Source organism: Crinia signifera, chromosome 3 (genome assembly GCF_055691185.1).
Source record: "Crinia signifera chromosome 3, ASM5569118v1, whole genome shotgun sequence".
Classification (NCBI taxonomy): Eukaryota; Metazoa; Chordata; class Amphibia; order Anura; family Myobatrachidae; genus Crinia; species Crinia signifera.
Window position 1 is genome coordinate 325,697,726 of NC_139219.1, and position 18,146 is coordinate 325,715,871.

The window sequence follows — 18,146 nt, forward strand, 5'->3', positions numbered from 1 at the left end:
GGGTTTTCTCCTCTCTCAATGCGTCTTATATGTCCTGACCCACCTGCCCCCCAAGCCTCTCTCTCCAGCCCCCTCAGTCCTCCTTCCTGTGCCTCCTCTTCCCTCTGACCCACCTGTCCCCCAAGCCTTGCCCTCTAATGTCCCCTCAGTCCTTCTTCTTGAGTCTCCTCTTCCCTCAGACCCACCTGTCCCCCAAGCCTCGCCCTCTCCAGCCCCCTCAGACCTGCTTCCTGTGTCTCCTCTTCCCTCAGACCCACCTGTCCCCCAAGCCTTGCCCTCTAATGTCCCCTCAGTCCTTCTTCTTGAGTCTCCTCTTCCCTCAGACCCACCTGTCCCTCAAGCCTCGCCCTCTCCAGCCCCCTCAGACCTGCTTCCTGTGTCTCCTCTTCCCTCAGACCCACCTGTCCCCCAAGCCTCTCTCTCCAGCCCCCTCAGTCCTCCTTCCTGTGCCTCCTCTTCCCTCAGACCCACCTGTCCCCCAAGCCTCGCCCTCTCCAGCCCCCTCAGACCTGCTTCCTGTGTCTCCTCTTCCCTCAGACCCACCTGTCCCCCAAGCCTCGCCCTCTCCAGCCCCCTCAGACCTGCTTCCTGTGTCTCCTCTTCCCTCAGACCCACCTGTCCCCCAAGCCTCGCCCTCTCCAGCCCCCTCAGACCTGCTTCCTGAGTCTCCTCTTCCCTCTGTCCCGCCTGCCCCCTCTTACCTTCTCTCTCTCCAGCATTATTAGTCTTGTACCCTCTCCTTTCCTCCCCTAGCTGTTTGTTTCCCACATACGTTTAACTTCTCCATCATGGGCCTGTAGTATACAGATGCTAGGTGGGTGTCATTGGCTAGGTAGGTTGCCTGTCATGTAGCACATGCAAGAGCCCACCAGACGACCAGTCACCACGGACAGCATCAGAAGCTCATGTCGGCAGGCCCAACTGTGCGCCTAAGGCCGGACCAGTATCCAACACTTTTTATCGCTGGCCATCTTTATTATATAGAATTGGGACGCGGCATTCCCCACGTCAGCGGCGAAAGGGTTCATACGAGTTGCATTGAGCACGCCGGAACGCTCATGAACACAATTTGTAAACTGCCATTCAGCAATCAATATCGGCAGTCACCCGTCACTAATGACCATTGTGTATACTAAACAGATGAGCGTTCCGTCTGAGCGAGCAAGGAGTGTGGGCGAGAGGCCTCTATGTACAATGATGCAGTAGGAGGGTGTCACTAATATTAATGCAGTGTGTGCAAAGTCAATAGAAGTCGCAGGAGTGTTTAACATTCCGTGGGCCGGACCGATATCCGTGAGAAGGCAGGCCATCAATTCCCAAAGAACAAGCATCATCGCCGAGACACAAGGCACCTCATGCCTCAAAGCTGTCAATATTCCCTAATGAACCGATGAGCAGAAAGTGCCTGCTACACTGAGTGTTTCTGTACCAGCGCCCAGTACCGTAGACCCGGCTATCCGTGCGCTCATTTCGTACAGCACAACAGTCCCAGCTATGGATAATACACATTCATGTGACTGTACGTCGCTAATAAGCCCAATTACATTGCCGATGACTAAATAAAAGCAAGCGGAAACTCTGGGGGAGAAAACAAAAATCTGCAAATGAGAAAACGCTGGGATACTGATTACGTTAGCTGATAGACATAATAGCCCCGTACTGTTCGCCTATTATCCGCGGAGCAACAAAACAAAAGGCCCTTCGCAGTAATAGGACCTCCTCCCCGCAAGACAATTACTTACCGCAATTACTCCCGATTGTTTTGATGTTTAAAATGTGAAGAGAAAGAATTTCTGGTGCGCTCAACAACTGGTTATCGTCAGAGCAGCTGCTGCGCGCTCGCTGTACCAGGGGCGCATCTGCTGTATGTTATCGGACAGGTCAATGAGAGAGAGAGTACAGGCTGAACGGGAGGATGTGGTCAGGAAATACTTGGGAAGAGGAGGATTCTGGGAACAGTCATTCATCTTAACCACTGTTTTATTCACCTGTTTCTATGTAAAAGTATACCTGAATAATCTAAAGTTACCTAGGGGCAGGCATAGCACTGTCCAAACTGCAGCAGACTTTACAATGAATAGCTTGTTTGCGTCACCCTCATGTTGCACCGAAATGATGGGAATGCCAGGGCAGATCACAGTTAGGTGATCGATGCTGATGGCGGATATGCGGGGCCACAACCGGCACCATAGCGCCACATAGTCCAAATCTAGCACGCAAAGAGTAACGCATACATTAATCTTCACACCCCTGTTCCTGGTAGTGCTGATTTTAGCTTTCTTATCCAAAACAATTCAGTTTTGGGAAATCTGCTGCCATGAATGGGACGCCAACAGGGTCTAGCCCAAAAAAGTAATGGCATGCAATACATCGCACTAACAGAGTGGTAGAGAGTGCCAGTTATTGTGGTGCCCTTCTCCCCACTGCATAGGAAGTCACATTAAGCAATAGATTTATTTAATACTCGTGACATCTGCATCTAACACAGGTGTTCTCTCCACAACACGCCAGCGTCAGAATTACGAAGCCCCTTTCTTTTTACTCTTTTGTATTGCTGAAGGGGCGCTTGACATTTAGAAATGTAACGGATCCGCGGGGAGCAGATCGCGCCCCACGTATGACAGACGCTGGCAGGATCTCGTTCCCGGACACACAGGAGAATCACGATCTAATGAACACGTTTCTCTATTGAGAAGGGTCAGTGATGACCCCACTCCAGGGATAACTGACAGATAATTGGGCGCAAGGACGCTGCGTAAGTGCCACTTGTGCTCCCCTGCTAAGCTTTCTCGCTCTTTTTTAATTTTGATAGACAAAGAGATAACACTTGATGTACTCTGAAGTATTTTCTATATAATGGAGGTGAACAAACCGCTAACAATGCCGCCTACTAATTAATAGACAGACAATGGCATTAATGCGATCTGCCAACAGCCAGATGCTGGGGAAGATGGGATATTCACAGCAGCAACTTGCTAAACGTGGTGATCAGTGCGCCTCCTCGCTCGTTACTGGGAACACCACTGGCACAATAAGGAGGGGCCTTGCAGGTAACAGGGTAAATCAGCGGCTGCCGCCATGCCAAGTGGCGATCATTTACTCAGCGCACAAAGAGCCTGGGTCTGATCTGGCAACTGTGCACCAGGACACACCATGCTGCAATGCAAGGGATGCACTTATTAGATCTTTTTTTTTTTTTGTATGCAGGGTAAATACCGGCTGCTTTTGCATGTAGCCCACCCATGCTGGACAGAGGCTTCAGCGTCCACTTAGACATGATCCTGGACCAGCCCAGCAGTAGTAGTGTGACCCAAAGCCAGCACTACCCCCCTCTGCTTCTTTATTTAACCTCTCTCGTATTCTGAGAGACCTCCCCAGTCCTCAGATTCCTTGAAGTGCGGCTCCAGCGTGTCTGCTAAATAGAGCGCAACTAGATTTCTTTTTGAGGAGCAGCCTTAGCGATACGAGATGGGGAAGAGGTACACATAATTCCCACTCCCAATAGAACTCAATTCTTCTACCAGTTCTGGAAAATTAATCTGTTGCATTCACTGGAATCCTGGTTCTTCTCACGAACCAGTTCCACCGAATCTGTTAAAAGAAATTAAAATATTCTAAACTTTTTCTCTGTGATTCGGCCACTAGGTGGCTCTGCTGTACAGAAGTCTATGGATGATATACGGTTAATCCAGCTTCCATATAGGTAAATATGTAGAACATGTAGACTCTCCGTGTGATCAGTGAGAGGCTGAGGAAAGCAGATGCGCCAGTGACCAGACAATAGTGGTTTCATCGGTGTCACAGAGTTTTAGTGGCAATACCGTGGCGCGGATAGCCATACCTGGTTACTTCATGTACATAACAGCTGCGGAGAGATCGTACATCGCCCTGCAGCACGAGCCGGCGATCGGACCGGACAGAACAAGGCGGATTTTCCCTACGTCTGCAGGACGGGAACGCGCAGCTGCTGCCAGGGACGGAGCCCGTCCTGTCAGCACGCGTCTGCTTGTGACAAGGACAGGCAGCAATATAATGGAGGTCACAGAAAGCCAGGATTACAAGTCTCACAGCTGAAAGATTTATTGATTGCGCGGATGTGGCGCCTCAGCAGGACGGTTATCTCCCATCTCTTCCCACCCACTCACTCGTTACTGACTTATAAGCAGCTTTCACAAACCTCTATACGTTGTACAAAACTCTCAGCAACTCTGGGCCTGATTCAGTGTGATTCCATATGGGGCAGCACGGAGGGTGTAATGGTTGGCATTACTGCCTCACAGCACTAAGATCCCGCCGTGGTCATGTCTGTGTGGAGTTTGTATATTCTCCCAGTGCTTGCGTGAGTTTCCTCCGGGTGTGCCGCTTCCTCCCACAAGCCACGCTGCATCGCTCGCACAGAATTTACACCGCTACCGTATACAAGACAAATCGTACACAGCTAATGGGAATGTTCCGGATCACAAAAATGTCCTTTACGGGTCACTCCTACATGCAAGGCCTGGAAATAGGGACCCCCAGCCCATTACAGGACCCCCAGACTGAGGATGGAGCACATCGGGCTCTTTGCCAAGACCAGGGCTCTGCCTAAATATATAAACACCAGGGGCAAATTTGGAAAAGAGCTCAAAGACAAAACAAGTAGCATTGCCCATAGCAACCAGTGTGGTTTCCTTTTTTTGTGCACTTTAGAACAAAAAAACTGGTTGTCAGGGCAACCCAACCGCCTCCTTTGCACCACTTATCATAACTGTATTATTTTTATATTTCTAACTGGTTCAGCAATATGTTCATATTATCCTCTTATATCAGTGATAGACAACTGCTAGCTGGCCGACGTCGTTTTACCCTGCGCCAAACAGCAGCCATAGCGCTCACCTGCTTACTACAAAACCCTCAGCCTGGCAGGAAACCGTATAAGACATCAGACAGATGTCTACCATTGTATCGTCCATTCAATGGAAACCCCCATAGCCTTCATCTGGGAACACACTGCTGAGTCACTCAGGACATATAACACAATGCGCCGACAGGGGACGGAGGACGGGGCTTTCATGATAAGGGAACTGCGTAGGATGTATCCGGACATCAGTGTCTCAGGCTGGCGCATAGCTGGGGAGCAGGACTTCCGGGGATCCCCTTCATTAAAGTTCCAAGACATCGGAGCGTCTGTCTCGTGCCGGTTACACAGCACAGAATATTCCACCGCTGACTATATAGTCAAAATTGGAAGCTCAAATCGCACCTTTAGATCATTCCACAGCCCCTAAAATTATGGGCAATGTCGACCGTTTTTAAGTATATTTTCAACCATGCCTTTTAACTTTTTTTTTTTTGTCGAATTGACAAAAGACAAAAACGGATCCAAAATCGCCGGGTCAGTGCCCCATCCGTAGACATGGGATAACGTCACACCAGCACCGGGAGAAGACAGCACTTACCGGTTGGTGTCCCTGGCCACATCCTCGTACACGCTCTGTACCCCGATCTCCAGCCTGGTGCAGCCGTAGGCCAACATATCGCTCAGATGCCGCTTCAGGCAGTAATCCGGCCGGGTCTCTATAGTGATCCCCACGCACTTTGTGTTACTCCGTTCCGAGTACCTGAAGGGACAAAGGACGGACAGACGTGAGGGGGAGTCAGGAACATTCTCTAATAATCAGTAATAGGTAGTGTGATTTCTATGGGCGGATGCTGACGTAATATATTACCCAGGTCTCAGAAACTGTAGAATATTGATGATATATAGAAATGTGTAGGTTCTTAATCCCCCATAACAGAGAGTATGCTTCACTTCTCCCTGCCCCTATCCAAGCCCTAATACTCCCCTTTATACAGCTTATCCCTAACACCCACGTGGCCCAACCGTAACGATCCTACCCCAAATCCTAGCCCTCCATGCCCGCAGCCTATCTCTAACCGCTTTGTTTGTTTAGGACCACAAATAGATCATGAAATCCGGCTCTACGGCATCAAATCAAACATATCTTTCTCCCGTGCACCTAGGAGAAGCCGCTAACGCAACTTGGGGGAAATTAGTGGGGCGGCACTAGCGGTGCTAAGGCGTGCTTGGCCTTTCTACCCTATACTCATCCAAATTGCACTCACTAGAATAATATAGAATTTTGAGAGTCAATATGTGATGACCGGTCTGGCCGCTGACGCACAAGGCCGTCGCTCCTGTGATCCAATTCTCAGCGGACAGGAAATATAATAATGGGGGGCGATAGAGAGCACAAAGGAAAGGAAGACTGCGCCCATTGTGCCATGTAATGAGGTGTACAGAATTAAACGTCCACACGACGCGTGACAGCGAGCTTGAGTGGAAATCTATACCATCCACAATGGCCGCTCGCTTAAACAAATGACTCCACGCACCCTAATGTTTTACAGCCGATGGGATTGTAAACGAGGAGTTCTTTTTTCCACCCTCTTCCGGAATTATACAATAGGAAAGAATCAATGGTCCCAAAAAGCATCAGCGGTAGGAACAATGGGCAATCCGTATAATTACGCATCGACATTAGGGAAAAATGACTTTCTAATTTGCTCTTTTGTGATAAACAGAGGTTAGAATTGAGCAAGAAGTCAAAAAAACTGACATGAAAGATTATACAGGGCTCAAAGCAACATGTGACCTGTATGTTATATCATTACTATATTGCAGCCCTATTACTGGCGTTGCTTATGTGCATTTCACTCTCCGACTTTCCCATTACCCAGGGAATATGGTCACAATGTCAATCCAGGCCAGATGTACAAAGCTTGGAAAGTGATCAGAGTGATAAACCACCATACAATCAGCTCCTCTCTAATAAATAGAATTAATAAAATTTAAATTAAAATTAATACTTAAATAATATTAAATACTTACAAAACTACAATAGTAAATATCAGGGTTCGACAGTGAGGATACAAATCCCTAGGAGTCTTATAATTACCTGGGATGTCCCACCTGGCCATTATAGAAACCGGTTCAAGTGGTTTCTCTATAGGGATGGCCATCAACGGTGAGCAAACCTCGGTGGTCTGATAGCGATGGCAATCATATGGTCAGGAGTGGGAGGATCACCGATGGCGTACACAGGTGGTGGCGTAACGGCTATCGATGGCCACGGCCTCAGCATTCGCGCAATTGCACCATTGAAGTTTTAACCATCAACGTCACACTAATGTCAGAGCGGGTCCGGTTCATTCGTCAACGTCACACTAATGTCAGAGCGGGTCCGGTTCATTCGTCAACGTCACACTAATGTCAGAGCGGGTCCGGATCATTCGTCAACGTCACACTAATGTCAGAGCGGGTCCGGTTCATTCGTCAACGTCACACTAATGTCAGAGCGGGCCCGGTTCATTCGTCAACGTCACACTAATGTCAGAGCGGGTCCGGTTCATTCGTCAACGTCACACTAATGTCAGAGCGGGTCCGGTTCATTCGCCAACGTCACACTAATGTCAGAGCGGGTCCGGTTCATTCGTCAACGTCACACTAATGTCAGAGCGGGTCCGGTTCATTCGTCAACGTCACACTAATGTCAGAGCGGGTCCGGTTCATTCGTCAACGTCACACTAATGTCAGAGCGGGTCCGGTTCATTCGGCCTAGTTCTGTACCTGAGACAATTCCTGTCACGTCAGCGGACACGTGGCAACGGGACCGCAGGAGGACACGTGGCAACGGGACCGCAGGCGGACACGTGGCAACGGGACCGCAGGCGGACACGTGGCAACGGGACCGCAGGCGGACACGTGGCAACGGGACCGCAGGCGGACACGTGGCAACGGGACCGCAGGCGGACACGTGGCAACGGGACCGCAGGCGGACACGTGGCAACGGGACCGCAGGCGGACACGTGGCAACGGGACCGCAGGCGGACACGTGGCAACGGGACCGCATGCGGACACTTGACTTATTTAAAGCTGCATGATAAATTGCTCTGACAGGCAGCAAAGTCATGAATACCGAGGGCAGCTTAGCACTCTTAGACAAAACGGCCGCCTCCACTACACTAAATGCACTTGAAGGATTGTTTGCTGCTGACCCGCACAGTGGAACCGGCGCTATTCGACAGTGACCGCCAGAAAGCACTTCATTCTATTCTGAGAGAAAACCAGCCATAAATGCAATAGAAGACATAACAAATCTACAACTCCCCTGATTTCCCCGGTCCTTGCTTTGTCTGTGAGTCACAGGGCTCTTGGAGAGGAGCTGATGCAGATTTGGAGACGTGGGGAGACGGCGCCCTTGCAGGATAATCCTGTTTTGTCCTTTATCTAAGTTCATCCTAAAAGCTCAATGGGGGGGAAAGTCAATGAAATACACAGATAGAAGCAAGTTCTGTGCTGCAATGACCCAACTAGGCCCTATTCACTGACCAAATGCGCCGTACCTACTAACCCATCGTAGCCCCCTCACGGACAGAACACGCCAGCGCTGTGAGGCCAGGTCTGTATTCTGTGCATCAGGCCAAACTTTTATAATTTGTGTTTTCTGAATTGCGGAGGCTCGTGGGAGTTCCAAAAGCTCAATTTGACCCTGAATACAGCCATTATGTACGCGTACGACAAACAGAAACAAGGGCCAGAGATTGTTATAGTATTTAGCAGCAATTATTTTCGCAGTTATTTTCTGTGTAAGTGCTGCTCACGCTGTGCGTATCATTAGCAGCATCGGGGCAAAGTGGGAGGGGGGTGGACCGAGTGCTACTTTACGGTGGGAGGTTAAAAAGAAAAGCAAAGTCACAGGCTTTGTAAGAACCAGCATCCTGACAAAGGCTCCAGCAGACCTCAGAGGCAAATAAGGCAGGTAACACAATGATACCCGCGAGTCTGCGCCCCGCCGTACCATTCGGGAGGAAATGCTAATACTGCTGTTGTAATGCTTTATTGTCTGAAGTGAGACGCAGCGAAGTTTAGTGTGTGACGCGCCGTTATCTTCTGCACAGCACCAGCAGGAAACAGCTTTAAAAGGTCTGTTAGAACATATAGACTCCACACAGATCCTACAAGATCGCACCGGACCTTTGGTCTGGGAAGCAGCAATGCTAACCCCTGTGCCACTGCCCTGCCCATATTTATATCATGCAGAAATATCTTTAACGCACAATGGTAAGGGATTTACCGAATTAGCAGAAGAGCGTTGGCTTTCATCATGGCAAAGTTTTTCAATATAACTTTTTCACCCATGGAAGAAAATAGAACAGCAAAATATCCTTAGTTGTTCTCTAATTCCATGAAATATGGATATGGATGCATGTTGGCTCAGAGCTGTCGCTGAACTTTTAAGTGTCTGAATTTAATAGGGAGGAAAATAATTGAAGGGGTCAATTCCTGCATTCCCCGTCATCTATAAGAGGGAAGACTGGAGACACCAGGGAAGCCACCACTGGGCACATCCATCCTGTTCCCACATTCCCAGTCATCTATAAGAGACGAGACTGGAGACACCAGGAAAGCCACCACTGGGCACATCCCTCCTGTTCCCACATTCCCCGTCATCTATAAGAGGGAGACTGGAGACACCAGGGAAGCCACCACTGGTCACATCCATCCTGTTCCTGCATTCCCCATCATCTATAAGAGGGAAGACTGGAGAGACCAGGGAAGACACCACTGGTCACATCCATCCTGTTCCTGCATTCCCCGTCATCTATAAGAGGGAAGACTGGAGACACCAGGGAAGCCACCACTGGGCACATCCCTCCTGTTCCCACATTCCCCGTCATCTATAAGAGGGAAGACTGGAGACACCAGGGAAGCCACCACTGGGCACATCCATCCTGTTCCCACATTCCCAGTCATCTATAAGAGACGAGACTGGAGACACCAGGAAAGCCACCACTGGGCACATCCCTCCTGTTCCCACATTCCCCGTCATTTATAAGAGGGAGACTGGAGACACCAGGGAAGCCACCACTGGTCACATCCATCCTGCTCCTGCATTCCCCATCATCTATAAGAGGGAAGACTGGAGAGACCAGGGAAGACACCACTGGTCACATCCATCCTGTTCCTGCATTCCCCGTCATCTATAAGAGGGAAGACTGGAGACACCAGGGAAGCCACCACTGGGCACATCCCTCCTGTTCCCACATTCCCCGTCATCTATAAGAGGGAAGACTGGAGAGACCAGGAAAGCCACCACTGGGCACATCCATCCTGTTCCCACATTCCCCGTCATCTATAAGAGGTGAGACTGGAGACACCAGGGAAGCCACCACTGGGCACATCCATCCTGTTCCCACATTCCATGTCATCTATAAGAGGGAGACTGGAGAGACCAGGAAAGCCACCACTGGGCACATATATCCTGTTCCTGCATTCCCCGTCATCTATAAGAGGGGAGACTGGAGACACCAGGGAAGCCACCACTGGGCACATCCATCCTTTTCCTGCATTCCATGTCATCTATAAGAGGGAAGACTGGAGAGACCAGGAAAGCCACCACTGGGCACATCCATCCTGTTCCTGCATTCCATGTCATCTATAAGAGGGAAGACTGGAGAGACCAGGAAAGCCACCACTGGGCACATCCATCCTGTTCCAACATTCCCCGTCATCTATAAGATGCCCAGTGGAGACACCAGGGAAGCCACCACTGGGCACATCCATCCTGTTCCTGCATTCCATGTCATCTATAAGAGGGAAGACTGGAGAGACCAGGAAAGCCACCACTGGGCACATCCATCCTGTTCCCACATTCCATGTCATCTATAAGAGGGAGACTGGAGACACCAGGAAAGCCACCACTGGGCACATATATCCTGTTCCTGCATTCCCCGTAATCTATAAGAGGGGAGACTGGAGACACCAGGAAAGCCACCACTGGGCACATCCATCCTGTTCCTGCATTCCATGTCATCTATAAGAGGGAAGACTGGAGAGACCAGGAAAGCCACCACTGGGCACATCCACCCTGTTCCCACATTCCATGTCATCTATAAGAGGGAGACTGGAGACACCAGGAAAGCCACCACTGGGCACATATATCCTGTTCCTGCATTCCCCGTAATCTATAAGAGGGGAGACTGGAGACACCAGGAAAGCCACCACTGGGCACATCCATCCTGTTCCTGCATTCCATGTCATCTATAAGAGGGAAGACTGGAGAGACCAGGGAAGCCACCACTGGGCACATCCATCCTGTTCCTGCATTCCATGTCATCTATAAGAGGGGAGACTGGAGAGACCAGGAAAGCCACCACTGGGCACATCCATCCTGTTCCCACATTCCCCGTCATCTATAAGATGCCCAGTGGAGACACCAGGGAAGCCACCACTGGGCACATCCATCCTGTTCCTGCATTCCATGTCATCTATAAGAGGGAAGACTGGAGAGACCAGGGAAGCCACCACTGGGCACATCCATCCTGTTCCTGCATTCCATGTCATCTATAAGAGGGAAGACTGGAGACACCAGGGAAGCCACCACTGGGCACATCCATCCTGTTCCTGCATTCCCCGTCATCTATAAGAGGTGAGACTGGAGACACCAGGAAAGCCACCACTGGGCACATCCATCCTGTTCCTGCATTCCCCGTCATCTATAAGAGGTGAGACTGGAGACACCAGGGAATCCACCACTGGGCACATCCATCCTGTTCCTGCATTCCCCGTCATCTATAAGAGGTGAGACTGGAGACACCAGGGAAGCCACCACTGGGCACATCCATCCTGTTCCTGCATTCCCCGTCATCTATAAGAGGGAAGACTGGAGACACCAGGGAAGCCACCACTGGGCACATCCCTCCTGTTCCCACATTCCCCGTCATCTATAAGAGGCGAGACTGGAGACACCAGGGAAGCCACCACTGGGCACATCCATCCTGTTCCCACATTCCCCGTCATCTATAAGAGGCGAGACTGGAGACACCAGGGAAGCCACCACTGGGCACATCCATCCTGTTCCCACATTCCATGTCATCTATAAGAGGGAGACTGGAGAGACCAGGAAAGCCACCACTGGGCACATATATCCTGTTCCTGCATTCCCCGTCATCTATAAGAGGGGAGACTGGAGACACCAGGGAAGCCACCACTGGGCACATCCATCCTTTTCCTGCATTCCATGTCATCTATAAGAGGGAAGACTGGAGAGACCAGGGAAGCCACCACTGGGCACATCCATCCTGTTCCTACATTCCATGTCATCTATAAGAGGGGAGACTGGAGAGACCAGGAAAGCCACCACTGGGCACATCCATCCTGTTCCAACATTCCCCGTCATCTATAAGATGCCCAGTGGAGACACCAGGAAAGCCACCACTGGGCACATATATCCTGTTCCTGCATTCCCCGTAATCTATAAGAGGGGAGACTGGAGACACCAGGAAAGCCACCACTGGGCACATCCATCCTGTTCCTGCATTCCATGTCATCTATAAGAGGGAAGACTGGAGAGACCAGGGAAGCCACCACTGGGCACATCCATCCTGTTCCTGCATTCCATGTTATCTATAAGAGGGGAGACTGGAGAGACCAGGAAAGCCACCACTGGGCACATCCATCCTGTTCCTGCATTCCATGTCATCTATAAGAGGGAAGACTGGAGACACCAGGGAAGCCACCACTGGGCACATCCATCCTGTTCCTGCATTCCCCGTCATCTATAAGAGGTGAGACTGGAGACACCAGGAAAGCCACCACTGGGCACATCCATCCTGTTCCTGCATTCCCCGTCATCTATAAGAGGTGAGACTGGAGACACCAGGGAATCCACCACTAGGCACATCCATCCTGTTCCTGCATTCCATGTCATCTATAAGAGGGAGACTGGAGACACCAGGAAAGCCACCACTGGGCACATCCATCCTGTTCCTGCATTCCATGTCATCTATAAGAGGGAGACTGGAGACACCAGGGAAGCCACCACTGGGCACATCCCTCCTGTTCCCACATTCCCCGTCATCTATAAGAGGCGAGACTGAAGACACCAGGGAAGCCACCACTGGGCACATCCATCCTGTTCCCACATTCCATGTCATCTATAAGAGGGAGACTGGAGAGACCAGGAAAGCCACCACTGGGCACATATATCCTGTTCCTGCATTCCCCGTCATCTATAAGAGGGGAGACTGGAGACACCAGGGAAGCCACCACTGGGCACATCCATCCTTTTCCTGCATTCCATGTCATCTATAAGAGGGAAGACTGGAGAGACCAGGGAAGCCACCACTGGGCACATCCATCCTGTTCCTACATTCCATGTCATCTATAAGAGGGGAGACTGGAGAGACCAGGAAAGCCACCACTGGGCACATCCATCCTGTTCCAACATTCCCCGTCATCTATAAGATGCCCAGTGGAGACACCAGGAAAGCCACCACTGGGCACATATATCCTGTTCCTGCATTCCCCGTAATCTATAAGAGGGGAGACTGGAGACACCAGGAAAGCCACCACTGGGCACATCCATCCTGTTCCTGCATTCCATGTCATCTATAAGAGGGAAGACTGGAGAGACCAGGGAAGCCACCACTGGGCACATCCATCCTGTTCCTGCATTCCATGTTATCTATAAGAGGGGAGACTGGAGAGACCAGGAAAGCCACCACTGGGCACATCCATCCTGTTCCTGCATTCCATGTCATCTATAAGAGGGAAGACTGGAGACACCAGGGAAGCCACCACTGGGCACATCCATCCTGTTCCTGCATTCCCCGTCATCTATAAGAGGTGAGACTGGAGACACCAGGAAAGCCACCACTGGGCACATCCATCCTGTTCCTGCATTCCCCGTCATCTATAAGAGGTGAGACTGGAGACACCAGGGAATCCACCACTAGGCACATCCATCCTGTTCCTGCATTCCATGTCATCTATAAGAGGGAGACTGGAGACACCAGGAAAGCCACCACTGGGCACATCCATCCTGTTCCTGCATTCCATGTCATCTATAAGAGGGAGACTGGAGACACCAGGGAAGCCACCACTGGGCACATCCCTCCTGTTCCCACATTCCCCGTCATCTATAAGAGGCGAGACTGAAGACACCAGGGAAGCCACCACTGGGCACATCCATCCTGTTCCCACATTCCATGTCATCTATAAGAGGGAGACTGGAGAGACCAGGAAAGCCACCACTGGGCACATATATCCTGTTCCTGCATTCCCCGTCATCTATAAGAGGGGAGACTGGAGACACCAGGGAAGCCACCACTGGGCACATCCATCCTTTTCCTGCATTCCATGTCATCTATAAGAGGGAAGACTGGAGAGACCAGGGAAGCCACCACTGGGCACATCCATCCTGTTCCTACATTCCATGTCATCTATAAGAGGGGAGACTGGAGAGACCAGGAAAGCCACCACTGGGCACATCCATCCTGTTCCAACATTCCCCGTCATCTATAAGATGCCCAGTGGAGACACCAGGAAAGCCACCACTGGGCACATATATCCTGTTCCTGCATTCCCCGTAATCTATAAGAGGGGAGACTGGAGACACCAGGAAAGCCACCACTGGGCACATCCATCCTGTTCCTGCATTCCATGTCATCTATAAGAGGGAAGACTGGAGAGACCAGGGAAGCCACCACTGGGCACATCCATCCTGTTCCTGCATTCCATGTTATCTATAAGAGGGGAGACTGGAGAGACCAGGAAAGCCACCACTGGGCACATCCATCCTGTTCCTGCATTCCATGTCATCTATAAGAGGGAAGACTGGAGACACCAGGGAAGCCACCACTGGGCACATCCATCCTGTTCCTGCATTCCCCGTCATCTATAAGAGGTGAGACTGGAGACACCAGGAAAGCCACCACTGGGCACATCCATCCTGTTCCTGCATTCCCCGTCATCTATAAGAGGTGAGACTGGAGACACCAGGGAATCCACCACTAGGCACATCCATCCTGTTCCTGCATTCCATGTCATCTATAAGAGGGAGACTGGAGACACCAGGAAAGCCACCACTGGGCACATCCATCCTGTTCCTGCATTCCATGTCATCTATAAGAGGGAGACTGGAGACACCAGGGAAGCCACCACTGGGCACATCCCTCCTGTTCCCACATTCCCCGTCATCTATAAGAGGCGAGACTGAAGACACCAGGGAAGCCACCACTGGGCACATCCATCGTGTTCCCACATTCCCCGTCATCTATAAGAGGCGAGACTGAAGACACCAGGGAAGCCACCACTGGGCACATCCACCCTGTCCCCACATTCCCTATCATCTATAAGAGGGGAGACTGGAGAGACCAGGGAAGCCACCACTGGGCACATCCATCCTGTTCCCACATTTCCTGTCATCTATAAGAGGGAGACTGGAGACACCAGGGAAGCCACCACTGGTCACATCCATCCTGTTCCTGCATTCCATGTCATCTATAAGAGGGGAGACTGGAGACACCAGGGAAGCCACCACTGGGCACATCCATCCTGTTCCTGCATTCCATGTCATCTATAAGAGGGGAGACTGGAAACACCAGGGAAGCCACCACTGGGCATATCCATCCTGTTCCCACATTCCCCGTCATCTATAAGAGGGGAGACTGGAGACACCAGGGAAGCCACCACTGGGCACATTCACCCTGTCCCCACATTCCCTATCATCTATAAGAGGGGAGACTGGAGACACCAGGAAAGCCACCACTGGGCACATCCATCCTGTTCCTGCATTCCCTATCATCTATGAGAGGGGAGACTGGAGACACCAGGGAAGCCACCACTGGGCACATCCATCCTGTTCCCACATTTCCCGTCAGGGGAGACTGGAGACACCAGGGAAGCAACCACTGGGCACATCCATCCTGTTCCCACATTCCCTATCATCTATAAGAGGGGAGACTGGAGACACCAGGGAAGCCACCACTGGGCACATCCCTCCTGTTCCCACATTCCCCGTCATCTATAAGAGGGAGACTGGAGACACCAGGGAAGCCACCACTGGTCACATCCATCCTGTTCCTGCATTCCCCATCATCTATAAGAGGGAAGACTGGAGAGACCAGGGAAGACACCACTGGTCACATCCATCCTGTTCCTGCATTCCCCGTCATCTATAAGAGGGAAGACTGGAGACACCAGGGAAGCCACCACTGGGCACATCCCTCCTGTTCCCACATTCCCCGTCATCTATAAGAGGGAAGACTGGAGAGACCAGGAAAGCCACCACTGGGCACATCCATCCTGTTCCCACATTCCCCGTCATCTATAAGAGGTGAGACTGGAGACACCAGGGAAGCCACCACTGGGCACATCCATCCTGTTCCCACATTCCATGTCATCTATAAGAGGGAGACTGGAGAGACCAGGAAAGCCACCACTGGGCACATATATCCTGTTCCTGCATTCCCCGTCATCTATAAGAGGGGAGACTGGAGACACCAGGGAAGCCACCACTGGGCACATCCATCCTTTTCCTGCATTCCATGTCATCTATAAGAGGGAAGACTGGAGAGACCAGGAAAGCCACCACTGGGCACATCCATCCTGTTCCTGCATTCCATGTCATCTATAAGAGGGAAGACTGGAGAGACCAGGAAAGCCACCACTGGGCACATCCATCCTGTTCCAACATTCCCCGTCATCTATAAGATGCCCAGTGGAGACACCAGGGAAGCCACCACTGGGCACATCCATCCTGTTCCTGCATTCCATGTCATCTATAAGAGGGAAGACTGGAGAGACCAGGAAAGCCACCACTGGGCACATCCATCCTGTTCCCACATTCCATGTCATCTATAAGAGGGAGACTGGAGACACCAGGAAAGCCACCACTGGGCACATATATCCTGTTCCTGCATTCCCCGTAATCTATAAGAGGGGAGACTGGAGACACCAGGAAAGCCACCACTGGGCACATCCATCCTGTTCCTGCATTCCATGTCATCTATAAGAGGGAAGACTGGAGAGACCAGGAAAGCCACCACTGGGCACATCCATCCTGTTCCCACATTCCATGTCATCTATAAGAGGGAGACTGGAGACACCAGGAAAGCCACCACTGGGCACATATATCCTGTTCCTGCATTCCCCGTAATCTATAAGAGGGGAGACTGGAGACACCAGGAAAGCCACCACTGGGCACATCCATCCTGTTCCTGCATTCCATGTCATCTATAAGAGGGAAGACTGGAGAGACCAGGGAAGCCACCACTGGGCACATCCATCCTGTTCCTGCATTCCATGTCATCTATAAGAGGGGAGACTGGAGAGACCAGGAAAGCCACCACTGGGCACATCCATCCTGTTCCCACATTCCCCGTCATCTATAAGATGCCCAGTGGAGACACCAGGGAAGCCACCACTGGGCACATCCATCCTGTTCCTGCATTCCATGTCATCTATAAGAGGGAAGACTGGAGAGACCAGGAAAGCCACCACTGGGCACATCCATCCTGTTCCTGCATTCCATGTCATCTATAAGAGGGAAGACTGGAGAGACCAGGGAAGCCACCACTGGGCACATCCATCCTGTTCCTGCATTCCATGTCATCTATAAGAGGGAAGACTGGAGACACCAGGGAAGCCACCACTGGGCACATCCATCCTGTTCCTGCATTCCCCGTCATCTATAAGAGGTGAGACTGGAGACACCAGGAAAGCCACCACTGGGCACATCCATCCTGTTCCTGCATTCCCCGTCATCTATAAGAGGTGAGACTGGAGACACCAGGGAATCCACCACTGGGCACATCCATCCTGTTCCTGCATTCCCCGTCATCTATAAGAGGTGAGACTGGAGACACCAGGGAAGCCACCACTGGGCACATCCATCCTGTTCCTGCATTCCCCGTCATCTATAAGAGGGAAGACTGGAGACACCAGGGAAGCCACCACTGGGCACATCCCTCCTGTTCCCACATTCCCCGTCATCTATAAGAGGCGAGACTGGAGACACCAGGGAAGCCACCACTGGGCACATCCATCCTGTTCCCACATTCCCCGTCATCTATAAGAGGCGAGACTGGAGACACCAGGGAAGCCACCACTGGGCACATCCATCCTGTTCCCACATTCCATGTCATCTATAAGAGGGAGACTGGAGAGACCAGGAAAGCCACCACTGGGCACATATATCCTGTTCCTGCATTCCCCGTCATCTATAAGAGGGGAGACTGGAGACACCAGGGAAGCCACCACTGGGCACATCCATCCTTTTCCTGCATTCCATGTCATCTATAAGAGGGAAGACTGGAGAGAC

The 18,146-nt window shown here is 51.2% G+C and overlaps 1 protein-coding gene across 1 annotated transcript in view; it reads right to left on the reverse strand.

The window, feature by feature from the left end:
- Positions 1–18,146, reverse strand: part of ELP3 (elongator acetyltransferase complex subunit 3) — an 87,642-nt gene that overhangs the window by 37,949 nt on the left and 31,547 nt on the right. Inside the window, exon 8 of the mRNA XM_083178833.1 lies at positions 5,439–5,600. Coding sequence (XP_083034959.1) covers positions 5,439–5,600 — 162 coding nt within the window. The remainder of the gene's footprint in view (positions 1–5,438; positions 5,601–18,146) is intronic.